Below are 20,959 nucleotides of genomic sequence, written 5' to 3' on the forward strand. Positions count from 1 at the left end.
CATTGGCGGCCAGAGGGCGCTTGCGCGGCCCCGGCCCCGCTCCCGCCCCGGCGTGTGTCAGCCGGGCCATGGAGCGGCCGCCGCCGCCCGCCGGGCCCCGGGCAGCACCGGCCGCGCCACCGGCACCGGCCCGCAGGGGAGGCGGCAGCGGCGGCGCGCCCGCCAGCAGCGCCCGGCTCCGCTGGGTGCAGTGACAGCGCCCCCCGGCCGCGCCGGCCCCCGCCTGCCTCCCGCCGCCTCCAGCCGCCTGCGATGCTCAGTGAGTGGGGACCGGCCCGGGGCCGCGGCCTGGGGCCTGCACGGGGGGGCGCGAGGGGCGGGGCCGGCGGCGGGAGCAGGGCCCGGGCGTCCCGCGGGCCGCCTCGTGGCGGAGGCCCGCAGGCCCGGCGCGGCCGGCGGCTCCCGGCAGCTCCCGGCAGGCCGGCGGGGGCACCTCGGGCACGGGCGCGGCCCTGGGGCAGCCCCGGCTGCGGACGGGCCAGGCGCGTGCCCTGCGCCCGGAGGTCGCGGGGGGGCCTCTGGTCGTGATATCCTTCTTTCCTTTGGAAAGTGCGTGGGTTTAATAAGCGTCTTCTTATCGCGCCATCTCTCTTCCCTTTTCTTTTTTTTTTCCTTCTTTTTCTTTTCTTTTCTTTTTTTTTTTTTTTAATATTGACAGGAGAAGGCTTTAACTTTGGCGTCCCTTCAGCGAGCGCCCTTCGGCCCGCGGAGCAGCCCCAGGACGGGCGCGGGGCCCCGCAGGGCTCCCGGCCCCGGTGACCCCGGCAGGGCCCGCAGGCCGGCAGTGCCGGGTCCCGCGGCTCCGCTCGGCCCAGGAAGGGCCCGGCGGTGGCAGAGCCCGAGCCGAGGTGGTGTGAAGGGGGTTGGAGGAAAGCGTGTCCCGCAGGTCCCGCCGAGGACGTCGGTGAAGCGCTGCTTGGCACCGACTTGGGGCCGCGGGGGGGTCGGGGGGAAACAATGTGGAATTGGCAAAGCGTCATTCGTGGATGGTGAGCCAGATCTCAGGTCCAAATGCAAATGGATTCATGCTCTTTTAAAATCACAGCTGTTCCCTCTCTGCCTCTTCACATGAATGCCACTGCTCAGGCAAAAGCCTTCTCCGTAGTTCCTGCTATGCTGTTTTCCTATTTTGCACCACCACCATGCTCTCCAAGTCAACTTGTCATGTTTACTTGCCTGTTTTTGTGAATTGCAGCTGCTGCATGTGCGACATCCCTTGGCTCTTAGTTCATGGTTATCTCCATATCAGTTTATCCTTATCTCGTTTACTCTGAAATTTTGTAAATTTCAGATTATCCTAATGTCACAAAATTAAAAATTGAGACCTGTTATTGTTGGTAGGCCCCACATTTCACCTGCAGTGATAAAGGCATAAAAGATTGTTTTTTGCTGTCCACAGCTGAGGCCTGAGACAGAGTTTTTATTAGAGAATATTCAAAAAATGCTTTTGTTTTATGCTTTTATTAGTTTGGGGGTTGGGTGTTTTTTAACTTAGCTCTCAGATGCTCACAGGTCTTTCCTCAGTCTGTTGGAAGAAAGAGACTGTTTCCCAGTGTCAGGACAGGAATACAGAGTCTTTAAAAGCTGTGTTTCCAGTGCTAGTTTTTAAGTTCTTTTTAGTGTGTCTGTACTGGGATTATTTCAAGGCCGTGGAATCTGCCTAAACCTGTACCTGAAATGTAGCATAGGCGGGAAAATAATTTCCTTGGCCCAATGCTTAGTTCACAGCTAACTTCCAGCTTTTCCAGGAAGGAGGAATTTGCAATGTGTTTTGTTTTATTAGCCTCTGCTCTGGTTTTTTTTCAGTAGCTTTGGTTCCTCAAAAAAAATTACCTTAACCTTTTTTCAGTGCTCCAGTTTGGAACACTGCAGAAAATGCTGCATTGTAGCTCTGCATTCTCACAATGTGATCTTTCCTCTCTCTTTCCTTAAATATTTTCTTATCAGTAAAATTAGTTAGGAGCATTAGTATTTATTATTCTCTTTGACGGCTCGAGGAAAATGAGACAGCTGGGACTTCTGAACAATTGTTTCAAGCTTTATGCATTTTGTGAACAGGGAACTCTATATGCTTTCAGTTTGTTACATATTTTGGAGATTATCCTCAGTTATGAAAGCTAGAATTTTAAAATTGATTGGAAGTTAAAAATGGCAGGCTTGTCCTTTTATGCCTTTAAATTCTGCATCATTGACCTTTTGTAAATTGGTGTGGCTTCAATCTTGAACGAGGCTGACAGCATTTTGGGAGCATATGTTTATTTTATGATACACTCTAATTTTGATAAAAGGCTCAATAAAGAATATTTGTAGGAGTGTTGGTTTTGCTCTTGCACTTTTCCTGAATGCTTTTCCTGCCTTGGTGACATTATTCTTTGTAATGCTGAGTATGAAGTATAAAGGCAAAGTGAAGGAAGAAGCAAAGAGCTGAAATTAGAGTATGGGTGACTGCTGTTTCTCATGCTAATGGGTGTTTCTTGATGAAGACACATTTCCTTAAGGAAGTTCCTGTTGTGTCACCTGGGAGTAGGGAAAAAAAATCTCCTTGAGATGCTGCTAACATCCCCTACTGTGACTGCAGGGGGGAGTGCGTAGAGGAGCAAGAAACTGTACAGATTGCATAAATGCCTCGGTGTGGACCTGGGCAAATCACTTGCACGTGCAGTCCATGCAGCTGGCTGAAATGCAGAATGGTAACAGTACCTTGTGAAGCTTAGTTAAAGGGTGTTTTTAGGACAGTGCTACATTGCTGGTCCATCCTTGGGTCCACTCTACTTGGTGGTCTTGATAAGAGTTCTGTCTTTCCTACAGTTTTGTGCAGCAGAAGTGTTACACTTGAGACAGTGTCTCAGATATAACTTCTTTAATTGCAGGAAGATGAAAAGGAAGTTTGCTTTTGGAGTGAAAGAAGGTGTTGAAAAATTTTATTTTAATGGGTCTATCTGAAAATGCTTTGATAACTCCCACCTGTTGATGCCCCTTCCCCACGCTCAACAGTTACTTAACCTGTGGGAACAAATGGGAATCTTTTTAAGGTTTTCACCCAAGCATGTAGATTTGCAATTCCACATATCTGTTGAAGGTGAACTATTGCCGAAACCTTGCATCCTCATCCACTTGTACCTAACTTCACAGAAGGGTTATTTTTCTAATAAGTGGAATAAGCACTAAAATGTGCATGGGTATTAGAAAAAACTCATTTGTATTTTTAAAGCTGTCCTTTTGGTAGAAATAATAGTTCTTACAAAAGGAGGAAGGGCATCCTTGTCTCTCTCAGAGAAGCTGAGTTTCATCAGATTTAGCTGCTCAAACCAGGAAGCACTAGCACTCATGAAACATTCATGTCATTGGTAGTGAACTATCTCCAGGCAGGCTTTACCTGGTGTGGTGATAGGAAGAAACCCCTGTGGTTTAGCTGTGCTTTATTTCAAGCCTTTCAGGTTATCTAAACTTGTGTGTAAAGTCAATGGCTGTTGTGAAGGATTGGTGCAGTCAGCGATTACCCAAATAGCAAGGGAGCTGTAGCATTCATCTTACTGAGGTTCCTTTATTACAAGCCAGGGGCTAAAAGGTAGCCTTGGGCTCATTTTGATTTTGAGGTACTTCCAAGTGGTGTTTGTGAGGACGGGTTCCTAAATGTATATTTTAAAAAAACCTTCAAAAGATGATTTCTGTTTCAAATTTTTGTAAGAGGGAAGCCTGGATACATCAAGGGAGGTGATAAAGAAGGCTCTGCTTTTAATTTCCCTCTTTTTTTTCCTGGGGACCATCTGAGTGAAGTGCCAGAAGTCTGGCAGTAACCTTTAAGTTCCACCAATAAGCTTTTGCTTCTTGGACTCTCCAAACAGATTTGCTATATAAAGCATTATGTTTCCAAAATTTCCATCTTTGTATGTTAATTTCTCATTCCACTGAATATTCTAGAGTTTTCTTTGTTGGTTGGTCAAGCAGAGGAACCAGAAAATGACTGATGATTACTCAAACTGTTGCTGTCAAAACTCAAGGAGGAGAGATATTCCCTTTTTATGAGCTGTTTTTAACTAAAATGCTTTAGTTCACCATTGTGTTTTAGTCCAGAATCCTCAAAACTATTTTTTATTCCTCTGTGAAATCAGTAAAATTAGGCAGCAAAATATTTTCAGGGATCTACAAAATGTCTGGGCCATAGTACTGAGAGGCAAATCCCTGAGGGTTCAGTTTCATACCTCGGCAACAAAATGATGTTTGTTTTCTATCAGTATCAATGCAGCTGCAGGCTAAGTTGATCTCAGGCTGCCCTGTAAGAGTCTCATCACCTCTTTCTTTCCTTTTGAGGTCATGAAACGCGTACGCACAGAGCAGATTCAGATGGCAGTGTCCTGCTACCTCAAGCGCCGTCAGTATGTGGACTCGGAAGGTCCCCTAAAACAAGGGCTGAGGCTGTGTCAGACTGCTGAAGAGATGGCAGCTAATCTCACAGGTAATCCTACCGTATTTTCCATGACTACTTCTTGGCAGAGTTGTGAGCACGTGTGCTGGCAGCTGTATGAATTTGTCTGCACATGTGGACATTTCTCCTTTTAAAATTAAGAAATTTCTCACTGTTAAGTTGGTGTGAATTATGAACTTTGGAAGAATGAAAATGTGGGTGGAAGTGTAACAAGGTGACGTTCATAGTCAGTGAAACATCAGGCTTAAATGCCATGTGAGGGTAATGGAAAATACATATGTTTTATCTCAAATAATGTGAAGTCTGGTGAGTAGTGGTGCTTTGGAATGGAAGGGAGAAGAACCTAGATGAGAAAGGAAGTAGAAGCAGGAAATTCTTTTGTACCTTTGTACTCCAGCAGAGTTATATCATGTGAAATTAAAGTGATAAGGCTGGGTCTTTTTCTGGCATGGTCAGCTTTGTAGTTATGAGAGGTCTGCTCTTGTCATTTGGGGAAAAAACCCAAAACCTTCAGTGGATGAGAAAAGGCATGGAGGGAGATAAACTTCCTTCTCTTTCTTAAAGACTTCTGAATCCTGCCACACTGCTTGCTTTCCAAATTGTGTCTGTGACAGTTGTCATTGTAATTATAATTTTTGTTTCAACAAACTCTGCTGCTGCTTGAGCACATAGAAGTATTGAAAAGATGAAAGCTATGTGGACATTATAGAGATTAAATTTACTTGTGAAAGTAATAGAAAATACTGGGCTGACATTTTGGGTAAAAAAGCAAGGAGAAATTTTTTTCTCTCAATGAAACTGCCTAGATTATGACAGTATCTCAGACAAAGGAGATCAAGTGGTGGAGTTACTTGTAATGTGACTTAATTTGACAAAATATTAGTAGCTATTTAACTGTGTTTGTGGTTAGATAAGGCTGGATGCAGGAACAGATAAAATACTATGGTAACATACTCTAAAGGTAATCCTTACCTTTACATCTTAGTACTTTTTCTTACCTTTACATCTTGGTACTTTTTCTTACCTTTACACTTAGTACTTTTCATTTCCTTGCTTTTTTCGGCCTATCAGAAGTTTATTGCAATCTCTGAAAAAGTACTGGGAAAGATGGGGAAAGAATGAAACCAAAGTAAACTGCTGAATTGTTTTTCAGTGGGAGATTTTTTTGTGAGAACTGGGTAGAAAGGTCAGTGTCAAAACATGCTCAGAATGTGATACCAGCCATATCAGGAGGACACAGAAGTGTCTGAAGTAGTGGAGATGAACTGGATTACAAGCCCTTTGCATGGCCTCATAAAAAAAAATCAATAAAGAGTGTGAATGAGTGTGTGTTTACATTTTGCCTTTTTTACTGAAAAAATAAATATTCCACAAAATATTATTACTGAATTTCATGTTAGTCTGTATCCTCTTGCCAGTGCATGGTTTTTGTAGATGGTCATTGAGAATTTAGTCATCAGTTTTCATTAGAACTGAAAATGGGCTGCTCTCATGTGTTCAGCTGCTTACTACTTCTTGTCAGATGTGCTTGCAGTGAGCTGTCAGTGAGCATGCTGCAGTTCCAGCAGTGACTGTTAGAAAAATGTCTGTAAAAGTATAAACCCAAGCTTGTTACTTAATCTGACAACAGATGCTGAAAATACTTTCTGCTGCAGTCATCTTAGTTTTGCAAACGGAGTAAAAACTGAGCAGATTGCAAAGCCTGCAGTGCTTTATTTTGGGGAAAGTGATCAAACGTGTTTTTCTGAAGATGTTTTTGCTTTTTCCTTAGCAAAGCTCACCTTGTTTTTTACGTTCAGCTCTATTGTTTGACTTTTAAATTAACTAGCCTGTGTAATGGGAGACTTGGAGGGGACCTCGGAATATGATCTGGTGCAACCTTTTCTGTGGGTGAGGGAGCCCAGATGAGATTATCTAGAATTCTGTCTGATTATATCTGCAGTAAAATATAGCACAGAGCTTCCTTGTGATTATCCCAATATTTCTCTAGAAAACAAGAACAATATCTGAGGACAGAGTGAGTGACCAAGGAACGTAATAGTGCCCATAATAGTGCCCATAATAGTGCCCATAGCACTGTTAGCACATATGAGTATCTGAAATAATGTACAATTATACATCATCATACTCACCCAAAATAGGAATCAGTTGCTGTTACACAACATTTACAGTAGTCTCACATTTGTTAGCTGGAAGCAATCCTGCTGGTAGCTAACACACAAGACCAGGAGGGTACTGCCCATATCCCTGAGTTAGGAGTGAGCTCCTTTGAATTTCCTGTCAGGTTGCATAGCTGGCCGCACTTACTGGATGTGGAGGAGCAGATATTTCCAATAGATGTTCTTATGACCACTGGGGAAGGTGGAAAAGAAACTGTGGTAGGTTTATTAACATATGAGAAAGATACAGCCAGTGTTTTATTTCTACCAGTGCATGAAATTTCACTCTTGTTTTGGAATCAGTTGACTTCTTGATCCTTTTTGCAGTTCTCATTGGTTTAAGGTTTTGGGAAGGCAAAGAATTAGAATTTGTTAGAACTTTCTGGTATGTAGGGTTCATTTAGCATTTGCTGGACGGGAATGAGCTTGAGCATTGTTTACTGAAAGAATAGGCCATGATGGTTGCCCAGTCAGACTGTTTCAGGACAGGTAGACAAAGATGATACTCCACCTTCTGAAGCATGAAGTACACCTTAATTTTGGAATTAAGTTGCTTATGCAGAGAAAGTTGTGCCCTGGAGAAAATACCTTAGAAAGTCTGGGCCAATGAGTTGTGCTTGCATAGCATGAACAAGGCCATTGCCATTCCTGCAGAAATGAGGCCACCAGATCTTTATGAAGACTTGACTGTTGCATGTAATCCTGTGATAGACAGCATAAGAGACAGGCCCTCATATTTCTGTATTTCTTAGCTTTTACAAAGAGTTGTATGGGTGACACGGGAAACTGTCACTAAGTATTCTAGAGTTACTATGTGTGCATACGTGCAGTTTACTTTCTTGTGCTGAATATTGATTATATTCAATTTTACATCCAAATAGCAGAGCTTTTTACTTTAGGTATTGAGTAGTACCAGTATGTGAATGTGGAGTTCTTACCATCTTTGAGTTTCTGAAGCACCCAGGCTGTAGAAAGCTCAGTGTAGCTGTGCCTTTCAGCGAGTTATATTAGTTTATATCTGAACTGATTTAAGAGATGATATCGTATTGGTGCTGGAATCTGGTTTTGTTTTGATTTTTTTTTTCCTCAAGAGAGGATGATGAGCTCAGCCCATCTCTCTGTTTAAAGAGCTGAATTCAGCTTGCCAAACATATCTCCTGTATTTACATAAGCTGAAGGAAGGTAAACCTGTGTCTTACCAGAGAGAAAGAGAGAGAGGAGCGGGGGAAGAATAGCGGCAGGCTGCCTGTGTACCATGTGCTGATCTCTTTCTAATAAGAGGCATTGAGATGAGCTGGAGTCTGGCCTATCTCTCTTCAGCGTGTGAACATTTGATAATGTTGTTTATAGACTTCCAAGGTTGTCAGACTTGTGCCTCTGTGCATGAGCCAAATGCTGGAACAAAAAGCCCCCCAGTCAATCAGGAGTAGAAAAGCAGAGGATGGAAAGTGGTGCAGGGCAAGGAGGACCAAAATAAGTTGAAGTGAAAGTAATAAAAATAGGGGGTTTGGAGGGAACAAGAGTTACGATTTGAAGAAAAAAAACTGAAAGGGAAATAGTGAAACTCCTTGCCCTCTTGTGCTCTATTTAGAACAGCAAAACTTGGGTTCCTAATCACTGGCATTTACATGTGCCTGGGGTTTCTTGATGCATGTCTGTAAACTTGCACAAAGTCTCCTGTGGATTCCAGGCCATTAGCAGAACAGCGGAGGTTTGGTGCCAGAGAAGGAGAAGCCAGTTCCCTTCCTAAACAGTTCAGAACTGCTTTTTCCAAAATCTTTTTCTGAAAAAGAGTTTAACATGATCTGAGGAGACCTTAACAACTGGGTTTGTGGTCAGTTGTCAGCTACCCCTTAACCTCAAATCCTCAGGGAGGAAGGAAGATTTTGGTTAAAAATTACAAAGTGTTTGCTTAGACGTTCAGTGTTTTCTCCACCACCTCTGTGAGACTTAATAAATGATAATAATTTGTTGTAAATTATAATGACCGGGACAAGAATCTGAAGTAGTGTCACTTTAGACCTGTTCATGATGGTTGGTGGGACTCACTGAAAAGAAACTATACTTCGGAGAAAGTTGTATCTTGCTTTCCTCATATTTTCTGAGTGTAAAGTTGTAAAACCACAGTTGTAAAACTTCTAAGGGGTCTCTGATGGTTGTTACACTGAACTTCTTGGGAATTTAAGGTTGTGTTTGAAAACTTGAAATTGTGTTCTGGGTGGAGCAGGTGAGTTGCTGAGATTTTTAGGGTGGGCTTTAGCTTTCAGCGTATTTTCTCCTTCATTATCTGTCTAGGTGGTTAATGCCATGTTTAGATGCTTTGGACTATGTCATACCTCAATGGTTTTAAAGATGAAATGTCATCTGAGTGGCTGCATACCTTGGATTTTATGAGAAGCTTTGTTTTCAGACACATATATGTAAAAATCCTTAAATCCTTATATATGTTTTGCTTTTTTTATTTCACAGTCCAGTCTGAGTCTGGTTGTGCCAACGTCGTGTCTGCAGCTCCCTGCCTAGCAGAGCCCCAGCAATATGAAGTACAGTTTGGACGATTACGCAATTTTCTGACAGGTAAATCAAAAAACACGGACTGACTATTTTGTCATGGAAATGAGTAAAGGGCAATATAGTAAAATTTGAAATCATGTCTCTAACAATGTTTTGATTTCTAGTTTTGAGGTTTCTGTTAAAATAGAAATATTTAATTTTTCTTTTTTTGGTTGTTTTCTGTGTGCTGAATAGCTTTAAGTTTTGTAGATGGCTGGCTCTTTGCCCTTTCTTGTTCAAGCATTTGCCCTTTGTAGCTCATCTAGACAACATCATACTTACATAGGACAGGAAAGAAAATCAGTGTTTTATGTGAAAGTCAAGTAACTGAGAAAAGACTGTAGTTCTCTGTTGTATTCTAGTTTAAGGTTTTTAATTTTATCCGTAATTGGCTTGTTTTTATGATGGTCTGGATTTCTAAGGGAGAATTTCTTCCCATAAATTTAGCTGTACTTGTTGCAGGGTGATGTACTGACTTTGAGACTGGAGCAATACCGCAAAGTAAAAAAATTCTTACTCCATAATGATGCAGAAGTCAATTATTTAAATTTTTTATAATTATTCTATAATTTTTTTTTAACAAGTACTCATGGGAATGTCGTTATTTCTTCTATAAGCCCCCAACATGGGGAGAAGAAAGCAGACAGAATTTTTAAAGAATAGTACCAAGGATGATGTCGCACAGTATTTGTCCAGTGTAGGGATTTGATCCCGGTGTGCATAACATCGAGATTATTATTTCTGATGGTTTTGGAAAGGAAGGGAGCAGGAAGGCAAAGGCAGAAAATAATGAATTATTGGAGTCTTGTCATCTACAGCAGTTCAATACCTTAGCACTTTTGTATTTGAAGTAAATCCTTATGGTTTGATAGATTTTTAGAAGTATGATAGCTCTGTTCAGTGCTTAGTGAAGTGCTTGCTTAATGCTTGATGAAGTGATAGGTTTTGGTATTCAGGTTGACTGCTTTCATCTTTTTTGTCCCTCTTGCTCTAGTTTGATATCTTACACAGATGAACTACCTCTGTTTGTTCAAGGGAGTAGCTTGCCAACCAGCCACAAGGCACAGCAGGGCTCTTCCCATTTCTGTGATGCCTGCCCCACTGAGGAGTGGGCAGGGGATTAGTGACACGGAGTAACTTAACTAAGTAGTCTCTAGTTCAACCACCTGTTCAAAGCAGGGCAAGATGGGTGTTTGATCAGGTTGCTCAGAGATTGCTGTGCATCTCTGGGGCCCTGCTGCAATTCAGTGAGAATTTCCCTTGCAGCAGCTTGCCTGTTTTCCTTCCATTGAGCACCTGAGAAGAGCTGGCTCCTTTTCCTCTATAATGTCCTACTGGGTACTGAAGGCAAGCAGTTGAATGCCCCCTTATTCTTCAGGCTACACAGACCCAGCTCCTGTAACCTCTTCATATGTTCCTAGGGAACATTTTCTTTGTTCCTCTTTCTGCCAACTTCCCATCTCTTCCCTTTTTCCCCTACTGCAAAGTGAGGTCCTTCCTCTTGTTTCATTTTTGGGCTAGTGCACCTGGAGAAAAAAGACCTGCTGACTGCTTAGAGCTTTTACATGCAGACCACTGTTTTCACTGGCTTTGGCCCAGTTTCAGTGGGACAGGAAGAAGAGTGATGCTCAAGTATGCAAATATGTATGCATACACTGCACTCCATGCATACTCTGTAGTTACTCCTGTAGAAATGAGACAGAGACACAGTATGGACTAGAGAAAGTCTGGAAGAGTGCTCAACACAAAGGAAAAATTACCTAATGGAAAGGGAAAAAAGAGATCATGCGTTGGTGAGTGGCAGGAGGAAGAGCATGTTGAAAAGCAGCACTGCTTTTTGCATTTTGAGGATCAGCAAGTGTTTGAGGATCAGCAGTGCCTATTTGTTTTCCAGTAATTCGGACCATTTGGTCCTGTGGTAGTAAGTCGTTGTGGCCCTGTTTGTTGCTATGGTGTTCGGCAGGCTCCGCTCGTCACAGCTCCCTGCAGCTGGCAAACAGCCCCAGAGAAGCTGGGGAAGGAGGGGTGGAGCTGTTGCACAGATCAGCCTCTGCAAGGTACAGCACAGCCTAATCGGGGTTTGTTACACTGTGTACTAGGAATTACTGCTGGGATTTGCCTTGGCAGAGAGAGAAAAGCATGTAGATGAGCAGGCACAGAAATAAAACAGGAGCACAGCATATTGCAGTACATTTTGGAAACTGTAGCTTCCTTTCCCCTGAAGACAAATCAGTTCCGTCCAAAGCACCACACTCACGTTTTACTGAAGCTGAGAGGGGAAAAAAAGCTCAGGTCAGACAAGCTAGGTAAATAATTTTGGCTTAAACACATAAAATACTCTTTTAAATATAATTAATACATTTTAAAGTTCATTTATCACAACCAAAAAAGGGTACAAAGAGCATACTTTTTCTTTTGAAATAAATGGAAAAATTCAACTATCATGTATTTATGAGGTGGTATATTATTAGTTGTCCCACACCTGAAAAGGGTTTTGAAATATCTGCATTTTGTTCTGACAAGGTACCTCACTGATGTGGCAATCTCTATTGTACCTCTTTTAGGTGACAGAAGTTTGCTTAGATGTGCCAACAAATGTCTCTTTCTCGCTTGCTTTCCGATGTCACTGTCAGGGCTTTCCCAGTAGTCGTCCTTGCTCTGTTTTTTTCCCAGTAGGAGGCGGTTTGAAAAGTCACTCAAAGTTTGTTGTTGTTTTTATAATATAGATTCAGATTCTCAGCACAGCCATGAAGTGATGCCTCTTCTATATCCCCTCTTCGTCTACCTCCATCTGAACATGGTCCAGAATGGCCTAAAAAGCACAGTGGACAGTTTTTACAGCCGCTTCCATGGCATGTTCTTGCAGAATGCCAGCCAGAAGGATATCGTTGAACAGTTGCAGACTACCATGACTATTCAAGATATCCTGTCCAACTTGAAGCTCCGGGCTTTTCTGGACAACAAATACGTCATCCGCCTTCAAGAGGACAGCTACAACTACCTTCTTCGCTACCTCCAAAGTGACAACAACAACGCCCTGTGCGAAGTCCTGACCTTGCACATTCACCTGGATGTGCAGCCTGCCAAGAGGACTGACTACCAGCTCTATGCCGGTGGGAGCTCCTCACGCAGCGAGAGCAACGGCCTGGAACCCAGCGACGTGCCAGCGTCCATTCTGCAGAATGAGGCAGCGCTGGATTTACTGCAGGACAGCATTAAACGTGTCAAGGACGGGCCCCCTTCCTTAACCACCATCTGTTTCTATGCCTTCTATAACACGGAGCAGTTGCTGAACACTGCAGAGATTTCACCAAATAGCAAGCTGCTCGCTGCTGGGTTCGATAATTCATGTGTGAAGCTGTGGAGCCTGCGCTCCAGGAAGTTGAAATCTGAGCCCCACCTTGTTGATGTGTCCCGCATCCGTTTGGCTTGTGACATCCTGGATGAGGAGGTTTGGATACCCTTTTTTCCCCCCCCTTCTTCCCCTTCTACTGGCCTGCTTTGAAAATGGATTGTTGAGTATGTAGTCATGTCTTAGGGAACTCTGAGGCTATTGCACAACCTGCCTGCCTTGATGCACAGATTTGATAACCTCCTGTCATCCTTGTTCTTCCCTGCAGTGGTTGTTAGTGGTAAACTGAGGCGCAATCAGTCTGTGCTTAGGTCATAGTTTGTTAGTCCTGGGTGCTGGTCTCCCTCCTCCAGCTGTCCTTGAACAGATGACAGTAGACAGGCAACCCAGAAAGGACAGGTGAAAGGAGTAGGCTCTCTTCCCTGAGAAGCATGGAGCCTTCTTTGGGATGAAAAGTAGCTCAGGAAAGCCAGGCAGAATGGTGGAGAGAAGGGGCAGATGCACAGGAAGAGGAAAATATAGACACAGTAAGGAAAAGAGCTAAAGAAGTCTGATCAGATGCCTATGTGCAAAACTGTATTTCAGGTGTCACCTTAATTTACCAGAGGTCAAGAGGTATGGAAAAATTATGCAAAATGTCTTTGTTAAGGAATCTGAAGTGTAGAAACTTCTGAGGTTTTCTAGTCCAGAATGCTGGAGACAAGGACAGGGATGTGTGTACCGTTACTTCACACGCAGTGCCAGGTGGCATCTTCTACTTGACTTTTTTTTTTCTTTTTCCCTTTCTAGTCACACCTTTCCTTCCCTCTCCACAAGTAGCAACTTATATCTGGTTAGAGATCAAAATTTTGATTCTTCTGTTGTTTAATCACCCTTCTCCTTAAAAAAAAACTAACTCATTTGTTCTTGTGTTGAGTGTTTAGCAGGAGAGACACCCTTTTTTCCACTGTTTTTTCTTCTAAAAAATACTTAATGGCAAGGTTCTATTTATTTTGGAAGAGTGCTGAGAGCTTGATGTATTTAGGGATCTGTGATTAGGGATTGCTTTGTTAAACAGGCTTGAGAAAAGAGGCAAGCATCAAGGTGAGACATCACAGCAGCATGTTCACTGTTTCCCAGCTTAACCCTTTTTGCAGAGTGAGCAGGTAAGTGGGTCAGACTAGCCCAAAATAGAATTATGGACTCGTTTTCCTTGTAAACTGCAAGAGTTCATAGGGCATGTGACTGTGTATTGCCCATCATAGAAGCCAAATGTCAGCACCTGCAACAGAGGAAAATTTGGTAAATCAGCAGGTCACCTTCTTTGGCTCTGGACTGTGGAAAAGTGAGATATTGTCAGGCTATCAGGAGTGTGTGTATTAGCTTTTTTTGGCATGTAGTCATAGACTTGCTTATTGTACATGTATTAAGAGAGAGCCATGGTATCCTGGAATTCATGGAATCCTGAATGCAAATAGCTTTTGGTGACTATTTGATGTTTTTTGCACAGGTCTGAAGCAAAAAACTGGTCAAAAACCAGCACAGATCAAAGTCATCATTGCCCTGAATAATTTTCACCACTGACAAAACAAATAGTCACCTGAGCAGGAGTTCACAGAGGATACCAATACCAGCCTCAACACAAACTTGGTTACCAAATGCAAATGAAAGCCCCTTGACTACAAGGAAATAAATTCAGTTATCTAGTAGCCCTAAGTGGAAATACACAGGCACCCACAGCATTGCAGGTGGGAACAGGCCAGCAATTGCTTTGGTGCCATGGGAGAGGAAGCCAAAGATACCAAGACCAACCAGACTACCTTGACTGGGCGCCAGCTCAGTGTGAGCAGGGGCTGTATTTCAGATTGTCACTGCAGTCTGATCAGTAGCAATTCACAGGGATAAAGCTGATTCAGACTTTGACAAAGAACAAAAATTCTGAATGCTCTTTGACATTACTTCTGTGAGTTCTATGGAATAACTTGTGAGGATGTTAAAATTTGGTTTGGTTGATTTCTGTGTTGTATAATTAGCTTTGGATAATGTATTTAAATAGTAATGCATTAAATAAGTAGTCTTCAGCCTAGTTTTTTATTTTCTGCAAGGAAACAGATCCTTCCTTTTATGCAGTCACAAAGGTCTAAAATCATGCTAGTTTCAGTGGATGTTGTTCAGGGTAGCACTAAAGCTACTCTGTTGGGTTTATTAATTCTACTTGTGAAGGAGTGTGTGTATATATATATATATATATATGTAAACCAAGGTGAGACTTAGCAAGTCACCAAGGTCAAAATCATCTTCTAGGTGTAGTTTTACTAAATTTTGCTCAGTGTCGTGCTGCAGTGTACTTCACTAGTGTAGTCTTGCTTCTTGCAAATAAGAGAGGCTTATTATTTTGGAATACAGTAATTCTGTTTTCTTTATAGTAGCATCTCACAAATGCCACTTTATAGTCTCTCTTACTTTGGGTCCAGTATAAAAATTGAGTTTTGTAGCTGTACAAATGAAAGTATTGTTTGTCTCTTTGCAATTTTACCATGCTCATTGCTGGTACTACATAAATCAGCATCGGAAAATAATGCTCTGTTCCAAGCCACAACAGTGCCAGCCTTTAAATCCTGTGAAGACTAAGGCTTGACCCCATTTAGCTCTGCTTCTAAGGTTCTGCTTTTAAGTGGCAGTGGTCCTTCAAGTGATAATGAGTGGGGATGATGCTTGCTTGATGGCAGATAGGAGGGAATTCTGGAAGTAGCAGTAAAAAATGTCCTGCCAAGTGTGCCATCCTTCTTCATCGTTCCCTGCTAGGGCATCTCTGCTATAGGCAGATATGAGGTCTTCCTTTTGGCATCTTTAGAGCACTGCAGGATGAGAGAGATTGACACCCAGGAAAACCTGTTACTGGTTAGAAAAAAAAAGGGGAGGAATGTGAGCTTATGGTTTGTTTCTCTTTGAGGCTATCATTGTTGCTTTTTGAGGCTTGGTGGCTGCACTTGCAGCTGCCTTGCTAATCTGGTCAGCAGACTAACTTGGATAGGGAGGAAGCTGAAAAATGTGGTGACTCAGAAGCATTATAGATGTACTGTTTTCAGTGAGCTGTGACAGGAGTGTGCAGTTGTGCTAAGTGGGTGTCAAACAGAAAGATAAGATTTGCTACCTGTGACCATATAGGAGTATGAGTTTCAATGCTGCAGAAGGTGTTGTCAAGTCTCCTGGTACAGTAATACAAGGAGGGAAGAGAGGTGCTTGCAGACAGCCTATGTAGCCTTGTATTTGAATGCACAGAATTAAATACCTGGACTTGCAAAATTTGCAGAAACTGTAGTACAATACAGGCAGCTTGAATGGGCTTCCACTGGTAACTCATCAGGAATCTTAAGGTCATAATTAAATAGTACAAAATGCTGCAGATATCAGCCATTCTCCTTTAATGTGGCAACACAGCCTAGAGATGCTGTAGATTCCAGTAAGCCATGCTCTATCTGAGGTAGAAAAGCAATTTGAATAAGAATGGTGCTTTGCATGCCAGAGCCTGCAGTTTCTCTCTGCCTCACCTCCATAGCAGAGAGGAAGTTGGCTTCCAGCCCCACCATAACACTCCCATGGGCACTGACTCTGAGGAGAAGCAGCATTGCTAAAGATGGCTTGCTTCCTACTACATACCACTGTTGAGATGGAGAAAGGCAAGGAGATGGCCAAGTCAGAGTTTGCTCACCTACAGCATGAATTTTCTGGGCTATTGCTAAGTCTGAAGCCGAACTGTCTGTGGGTCCTGAGGTCTGGGGTGGGGGTGTGGGAGATAGAGAGCTGCTTACAACACACTGACTTCTGCTGCTCTGACTTCTGCTGGTTGTCAACAGGCCAGCAGCCCTGGGGAATTGGGTTTCCTCTCAGGGCAGGAAGTGCTCCTTCTGCAGGAAATGGGCCAGTTCAAGATGATAAATGATAAAGGGGCTGCTCACAAACAAAAGGATGTTGTGTTGAATTTGATGTGCAGAGATTGTCTGTGAATGAGTGTTACTGATTCAGTACTGAGGAAAAGTGTCTTCCTGACAGCCCTGAGGAAGGCTAGTCTCAGGCTACTACGCAGCTGTACCCCAAGCAAGGGTTATCTTGTACTGTCAGTGAGACCCCTGCTTGTCAGGCAAGGACACTTCTGAGATCTGTTGAAACCTGTGTAGTCTGTAGTCTTAGAGTGTCAAGAGGTGCTACCTGAGTAGGCTTTTAGAGACTCTTACCACCCATCAGGAGATTCCTTTAGCTCAGCTCGCTGAATAGTCTTTAAACACAAAAGTCTTTACTGGTTGACTGCCCTGGTACTTGAATTGGAGAATAACAGAATAGAAGGGTTTCCAGTGCCATCATTTTTGTGATTGTTCATCTTCTACACCAAAATAGATACATTGGCCTAAATAAGCTGCATACATTTGCTATTCTCGAAGGTGGTTCTTGGAGGGTGAGGATGTGAAAGCATCCTGATGGAGCTTGGAGGTAGAAATAGATGTTAGAGCCTTGCTGCATTTCTGTTCACTTGCAGGATTGAGAAAGAAGGTTAAGCAGACAGCTTGTCAAATATGCTTTGTCTTTCCATCTCCTGCCTTTTGTTTAAGACGTCTGTGATTGTTTCCCTCTACTGGGAGATTCACTTCCAACAATAACCACACAAAAAGAGTAGATGCCAAGATCTGCTTTCAACATCTTAGCCAAATGTTTCTGTAGTAGAGTGGATAGAGACTATGCATATGTTTTGCTAAAAACATATTTTAGCAAAAGGAAAAATGTTATTAAATATTTTTCCCCTCTGTGCCTGCAGTCTCAGGTTACGATGCCTTCTGGACTGAGCATAATGCTACCAAAATTAAAGTCTTATCTCACCATCTCTGTCAGTATTCACTTGTAGCAAATGTACCAGCAATGTTGGTGTCTCAGAGTTGCACAAACTGTGCCACATCTAAAGTAAATAAAGTAAATAATCTAACTCCTTCTGTATTAACACCCTCCTGGTTTCCTCGTGGAGGTTTTTATATTTGTTGAACAGATAAACATGCTTTCCTTCCTTGTTTCTTCTTCATGACCAGGAGGAAGAGGATGACAACGCAGGCACAGAAATGAAGATCCTGAGAGGACACTGTGGACCTGTGTATAGCACGAGGTTCCTTTCAGACAGTTCAGGACTCTTATCTTGTTCTGAGGACATGTCCATCAGGTACTGGGACCTCGGAAGCTTTACAAACACTGTGTTGTACCAAGGACATGCCTATCCTGTCTGGGATTTGGATATTAGCCCCTGCAGCCTGTACTTTGCCAGCGGTTCCCACGATCGCACCGCCCGGCTCTGGTCGTTTGATCGGACGTACCCGCTGCGAATATACGCCGGCCATTTGGCAGACGTGGACTGCATCAAGTTCCACCCCAATTCCAACTACTTAGCCACGGGCTCCACGGACAAAACCGTGCGCCTGTGGAGCACCCAGCAGGGCAACTCGGTGCGGCTTTTCACCGGGCACCGGGGCCCCGTGCTGGCACTTGCCTTTTCCCCCAACGGTAAGTACCTGGCATCGGCAGGTGAAGACCAGCGGCTGAAGCTGTGGGACTTGGCATCAGGAACTCTTTACAAAGAACTGAGGGGGCACACAGACAATATAACCAGCCTTACTTTTAGTCCTGACAGTAGTTTAATTGCTTCGGCGTCGATGGACAATTCGGTTCGGGTCTGGGACATTCGGAACACGTACTGCAATGCCCCTGCGGATGGGTCTTCCAGTGAACTGGTTGGTGTATATACCGGACAGATGAATAATGTACTGAGCGTACAGTTTATGGCCTGTAATCTTCTTCTAGTGACTGGAATTGCACAAGAAAATCAGGAACATTAATTTTGCTTTTTGTCTTAGGGAAGTGGGTGGGTGTCTTGTATGCCAGAGTCCATTGCAAACTGAGATTACTGACTGTGAAACACTTCTCTTCCTCTGCCCCCTTGAAAGGCACGTTCAGAGTGATGCAAATGCTTTAAGATGTCACAAAAACGCCTGTGCTGTTGAACAAAATAAGGAAAAAAAGGAGGATTGATGAAAATACATACACATTCTAATTTTGTACTTTTAGGAATGGGAAAAAGGGGAGTGAATCCAGTAACTTGAGGAAACTGAAAGCCTGGCCCAGACAAGTGAAACTGCCAACCAGATAAGCTGGTGACCTGCACTTAAATATCCTTCATTGATTGATGGGCACATCTTATCTACTGTTAATTCGGCTTGAGTGTGTGGAGAACTACTGGCCCAGTGGTTTTTGTTTTGTTTTGCTTTTGCTTTCCTGGTATTGCAGAGGACCAGCATTTTTAAGACCCTTCTATTAAAAGGACATTATGTATTTTCTACAGTGATAGTAGTCCTAAATATTTCAGCTCCCTATAGCACTTCCAGCATATTTTGACTAAATAAGTAGAAAATACTCTTGTTCTTTTTGAGTAAGGGCAAGGAAATCTGACCTCAGTTGGGGCCCATCTCTGCATTGTTGTTTGGATTTGGTTCCTGGTACTAGCTGTGATTATGTGTATTTATGTTCCATTAATTAGGAAATTTTCTGACTCTGGTTGCACTGTGTTTTGAGGATGGGAGGACAGTGGGGACAGAGTGGTGGCTTTAAGAATAACGAACAACTTGCCTTGTCTGGAGGGAGGGCACCATAGAATGGAAACAGCCAAGTTTGGACTCCTAATGGAAACAGGGCATGGCAACCCACCACTGCACCTCACAGAAAGATTTCCTTAAATAGAAGTTGGCAGTCTAGGGAGAGGGGGATGAGGAGAAACACACAAAGTGACATGGGAAAAAATAGTATTACTAAATTATTGTGTGTACACAGAGGCAGCTCTGCCAGTGTTGGATTTTTCTCAAATGTTGCAATACCAGTTTCATGAACATTTTGTGAGATAAATCATCAGCATTTACAAGGATCTGCAGAAAAAGCACGTTCTAGTTTGTCATTTGGAGAGATTAAATATTTCTGCTTTCTGGAAAGAGTTATTTTGTATTTTGTTTTCTATTAAAAGCATTTAGTTTAAAAAGAAAAATAAAAATTGTTTGGTCCCTTTCTGGGAAGTTCACTCTGACTTGTATGAGAAGAGGAGGGCAACTTCCCCTACACTGCATGAGACAGACCCACCTGGAGGCTGAATCTGGTGGTCTCGCTCACTTGGTGCTGTTTTGATGTCACCCTGCTTGCTTTCCACAGAGCTGATGGGACACATCATGGAATGGGATATTGATACAGCTTGTAGGCCAGCTGATATGTATGGGGAGGATCTAGGTACCCCCTGAGGTTAACACTGCACCTGAAGGCCTCATTCTGTAGTACTACATGACCTTTACTTTATGGTTTAATGTGTCAAAATGCCTCTTTCAAGCAGATGTCTTTTAGACAGGCTGTAGGTATTAAATGATAATTCCCATCAGCTTCCCTTAGCCCTGCTGGATTTTCATGAGAAAATTCTCTTGAATGTCTAAACAATCTAAGAGTTTAGACAACAACTCACAGCTGCCATTTTATTTTATTGTGTATTTACAAAACAGTAAACTACAAAAATTTTTCACCAGAAAAGTGTTTGACCTTTCTGACATTAACACCAGCATGTGCTGCAGCTCAATGCTGGGAGTAGCAGAAACCCCTCTGTACACCTGCATTTGAATGGTACTGCTGATCTGATGGCTGCATATCAGAAGTGTAAAGTAGCTTAATCCCAGACCAGGATTGGGCATGTTGAGGAAAAATGTATGGAAGACAGTTGTGCTTTGTGCTATGCAGGTCTCCAGAGAGGCTTCCTTCAGTTCTGTTGAGTCAATACTGCTCACCAGACCAAACACATGGTATTTTTCAACCTGCAGTAATCCCTTTAATTGTTTTGAGCGGTTTTGCTGGATTCTGTAGATTCCAGCCCAAAGATTTTATTGTGAAATGACTGTTTTGGCTGAAGGCCTGTGTGAATACCCAGGAAGGATATGGGCCACCAGTGCTCACTGGAACTCATTTTGCTGTTGGTTGCCATATGTCCTGAGCAGTGTTTACATTTAGAGCAGCTGGAGTTTTGGTCCTGAAGGAGAGCAAACAACCAAAAGGGGAGTGGAGGAAGGGAAGGGGAGGAGGGAGGGGGAAAGAGTAGGGGGCGGAAGTAAGAGTGAGATGGGCTGAGAAAAAAGTTTCTCTTTAACAGCTTTCTTCTACAGCAGAATTTGATTTATTACTACTTGGGTTGGTCTAAAGTATTACATGTAGAAGTGACAAGGGTAAAGAGACTTCAGAAGCAAATCCTGTTATATGCACATAGGCTAAAAGATGTGAAAGTGATTCCTGAATTGTTGGGAAAATGATCATTAGTTATGTGCTTCAAACATATAAGCAGCAATGTACTGTGTGGAGAGTTTTTGGTGCTCTTTGAAGGAAGCTAGGAAATAATCTAAACTAAAAAATGTCTACAGTTGATTGACAGGCTGAATTTTA

General features: G+C 43.0%; 1 protein-coding gene across 2 annotated transcripts; it reads left to right on the plus strand.

The window, feature by feature from the left end:
* Positions 1 to 144: 144 nt before the first annotated feature.
* Positions 145 to 19,484, plus strand: TAF5L (TATA-box binding protein associated factor 5 like). 2 transcript variants are annotated; one of them, XM_036380325.2, is made up of 5 exons: positions 145 to 259; positions 4,312 to 4,456; positions 9,055 to 9,159; positions 11,862 to 12,586; positions 17,542 to 19,484. In XM_036380325.2, the coding sequence occupies exons 2-5, from the start codon at positions 4,315 to 4,317 to the stop codon at positions 18,337 to 18,339; spliced, it is 1,770 nt and encodes a 589-aa protein (XP_036236218.1). In that variant the 5' UTR covers positions 145 to 259; positions 4,312 to 4,314; the 3' UTR covers positions 18,340 to 19,484. The 2 variants fall into 2 exon arrangements, with proteins under 2 accessions (XP_036236218.1, XP_036236219.1); XM_036380326.2 differs by lacking the exon at positions 145 to 259 and adding an exon at positions 532 to 549.
* Positions 19,485 to 20,959: the final 1,475 nt, after the last annotated feature.

Source organism: Molothrus ater, chromosome 3, assembly GCF_012460135.2.
Source record: "Molothrus ater isolate BHLD 08-10-18 breed brown headed cowbird chromosome 3, BPBGC_Mater_1.1, whole genome shotgun sequence".
Classification (NCBI taxonomy): Eukaryota; Metazoa; Chordata; class Aves; order Passeriformes; family Icteridae; genus Molothrus; species Molothrus ater.